The 2,500-nt window shown below is 47.8% G+C and overlaps 1 protein-coding gene across 1 annotated transcript in view; it reads right to left on the reverse strand.

The window, feature by feature from the left end:
* Window positions 1-2,500, reverse strand: part of mapkbp1 (mitogen-activated protein kinase binding protein 1) — a 54,590-nt gene that overhangs the window by 23,463 nt on the left and 28,627 nt on the right. Inside the window, exon 9 of the mRNA XM_055160583.1 lies at window positions 1-89. This exon is cut by the window's left edge and continues 173 nt beyond it. Coding sequence (XP_055016558.1) covers window positions 1-89 — 89 coding nt within the window. The remainder of the gene's footprint in view (window positions 90-2,500) is intronic.

Genomic DNA, 2,500 nt, shown 5'->3' on the forward strand with positions numbered 1-2,500 from the left:
AAACGCACGACAACCAACCGCTCGCCGGGTCGAAACTCACCGCCACCGTGTCTGGAAACCGACACTCACCACACGAGCTGAACAGCTGACTGAAGACAGGGGCAGACAGGGGCAGACAGGGGCAGACAGGGGCAGACAGGGGCAGACAGGAGCAGACAGGGGCAGAGGGGCAGACAGGGCAGACAGGGGCAGACAGGGGCAGACAGGGGCAGACAGGGGCAGACAGGGGCAGCAGACAGGAGGGGGGGGGGCAGACAGGGGCAGACAGACAGGGGCAGACAGGCAGCAGACAGGGGCAGACAGACAGGGGCAGACAGGGGCAGACAGGAGCGGGGGGGGGGGGGGGGGGGGGGGCAGACAGGGGCAGACAGGGTTAGACATTGTGATTGTGTTGAGTTTGTTGTTTGTGTTTTTTGTCTGGATTCTGAAGACTCTGGGTCACGACCAGATGTGATCAGCTGATTCATGCTCGGGTCATGTGACGTCTGTAGCCTCGGGTCATGTGACGTCTGCCTGTAGACTCGGGTCATGTGACAGTGTTATTTTTACAAGTCTGTGCTGTTTTTTTTTCCTCCTCCGTTTGTTTATTTCCTGGAAAATCCCAAACTGTAAAAACTAAAAATACCGAGACTCCAGATTCTACCGCACGCGCTCAGACCGAACTCTGTTTCCAGCGTGTTTTGGTTGTGCTTTCAGCATGTTTTGAGTGTGTTTTTGATGTTTTGGGCATGATTTGGGAGTGTTTTTGCATGTTCTCAGCGTGTTCTCTGTGAGTGCGTCACATGTGCATCAATAACCCGGTTATTCTCCATGTCCCGGTTCTGTCAGTGTTCGTGTTACTGTGTTTACATGTTCACTGAGAAACCGGGACACTCATATCCACGTGTACATGATCAAATGGAGTGTCCCGGTTTCTTGACATAATCTTACAAATGCGCAGACGCAAAAATTAATTTAAATCAATTTCATAAACCAGGAAAAATACAAACCGTGAGCTCCTTTAGCATAAGAAGCTAAGGAGCTACGAGATCTCCCACAATCCACTGTGCAGATTCTTCATTCAAATCTTCTGCATAAATAAACTCAACTTTACAACATATAAACCATAAACACTATAGACACATCAGCCTGTTTGATCAGATCATTCAGCTCTGATCACATTTGTTTACGTTTTACAGAAACGAAACTTAAGACCGTTTGGCTAATTAGCATAAACTGTTAGCGGTGATAAAAACAACTCGCTCCTTGTGTCGCTGATGTGATCAGTTTCTTTTGGACTAAATGACTCGACTCAGTGGATTATGTGTGTTGTTTCTGTGACAGAAGAGGTGCTGATGATGGTGAGTCTGTTCTGTGTGTGTGTTGTACAGGAGATAGTTCATGTTTTAGCTTTTCAGCGTCACACGAGTGCAGGTCGTACGAGTGCAGGTCGTACGAGTGCAGGTCGTACGAGTGCAGGTCGTACGAGTGCAGGTCGTACGAGTGCAGGTCGTACGTGTGCAGGTCGTACGTGTGCAGGTCGTACGTGTGCAGGTCGTACGTGTGCAGGTCGTACGTGTGCAGGTTTAGCGCAGCTCTTTATTTTACAGTCATTTCACTCGTTTGGTCAATTTATTTATGTCACTACTGTTGTGGTGAAAGGCTGGAAAGTGTCTTTTGGACACATGCGACTCAACTTTATGTTGCAGTAACCGGGAAACTGCGTTTACATGTCACAGTATCACAGTTACTATCTGAATAAACCAGCTACAGTAACTCAGTTTCTAATAACCAGGACACTGAAACCAGGTTACTGCGTTTACATGAACCATGAAGAAACCGGGAGACTCAAAAAACCCGATCATAACCGGGTTATTGATGTGTTCTCATGTGTTCTCAGTGTGTTCTCATGTGTTCTCATGTGTTCTCAGTGTGTTCTCAGTGTGTTCTCGTGTGTGTGTGTTCTCATGTGTTCTCAGTATGTTCTCGTGTGTTCTTGTGTGTTCTCATGTGTTCTCATGTGTTCTCAGTGTGTGTTCTCAGTGTGTTCTCAGTGTGTTCTCGTGTGTTCTCGTGTGTTCTCATGTGTTCTCATGTGTTCTCGTGTGTTCTCAGTGTGTTCTCGTGTTCTCAGTGTGTTCTCAGTGTGTTCTCATGTGTGTTCTCGTGTGTTCTTGTGTGTTCTTCTCAGTGTGTTCTCGTGTGTTCTCAGTGTGTTCTCAGTGTGTTCTCAGTGTGTTCTCATGTGTTCTCATGTGTTCTCGTGTGTTCTTGTGTGTTCTCAGTGTGTTCTCAGTGTGTTCTCGTGTGTTCTCAGTATGTTCTCGTGTGTTCTCATGTGTTCTCGTGTGTTCTCGTGTGTTCTTGTGTGTTCTCAGTGTGTTCTCGTGTGTTCTCGTGTGTTCTCATGTGTTCTCGGCGTGTTCTCGTGTGTTCTCGGCGTGTTCTCAGTGTGTGTGTTCTCGGCGTGTTCTCAGCGTGTTCTCAGCGTGTTCTCAGCAAGTTCTCGGCGTGTTCTCGG

This window comes from Boleophthalmus pectinirostris, unplaced genomic scaffold (assembly GCF_026225935.1).
Source record: "Boleophthalmus pectinirostris isolate CB_2022bp ecotype Guang Dong unplaced genomic scaffold, ASM2622593v1 HiC_scaffold_10, whole genome shotgun sequence".
NCBI classification, from domain to species: Eukaryota; Metazoa; Chordata; class Actinopteri; order Gobiiformes; family Gobiidae; genus Boleophthalmus; species Boleophthalmus pectinirostris.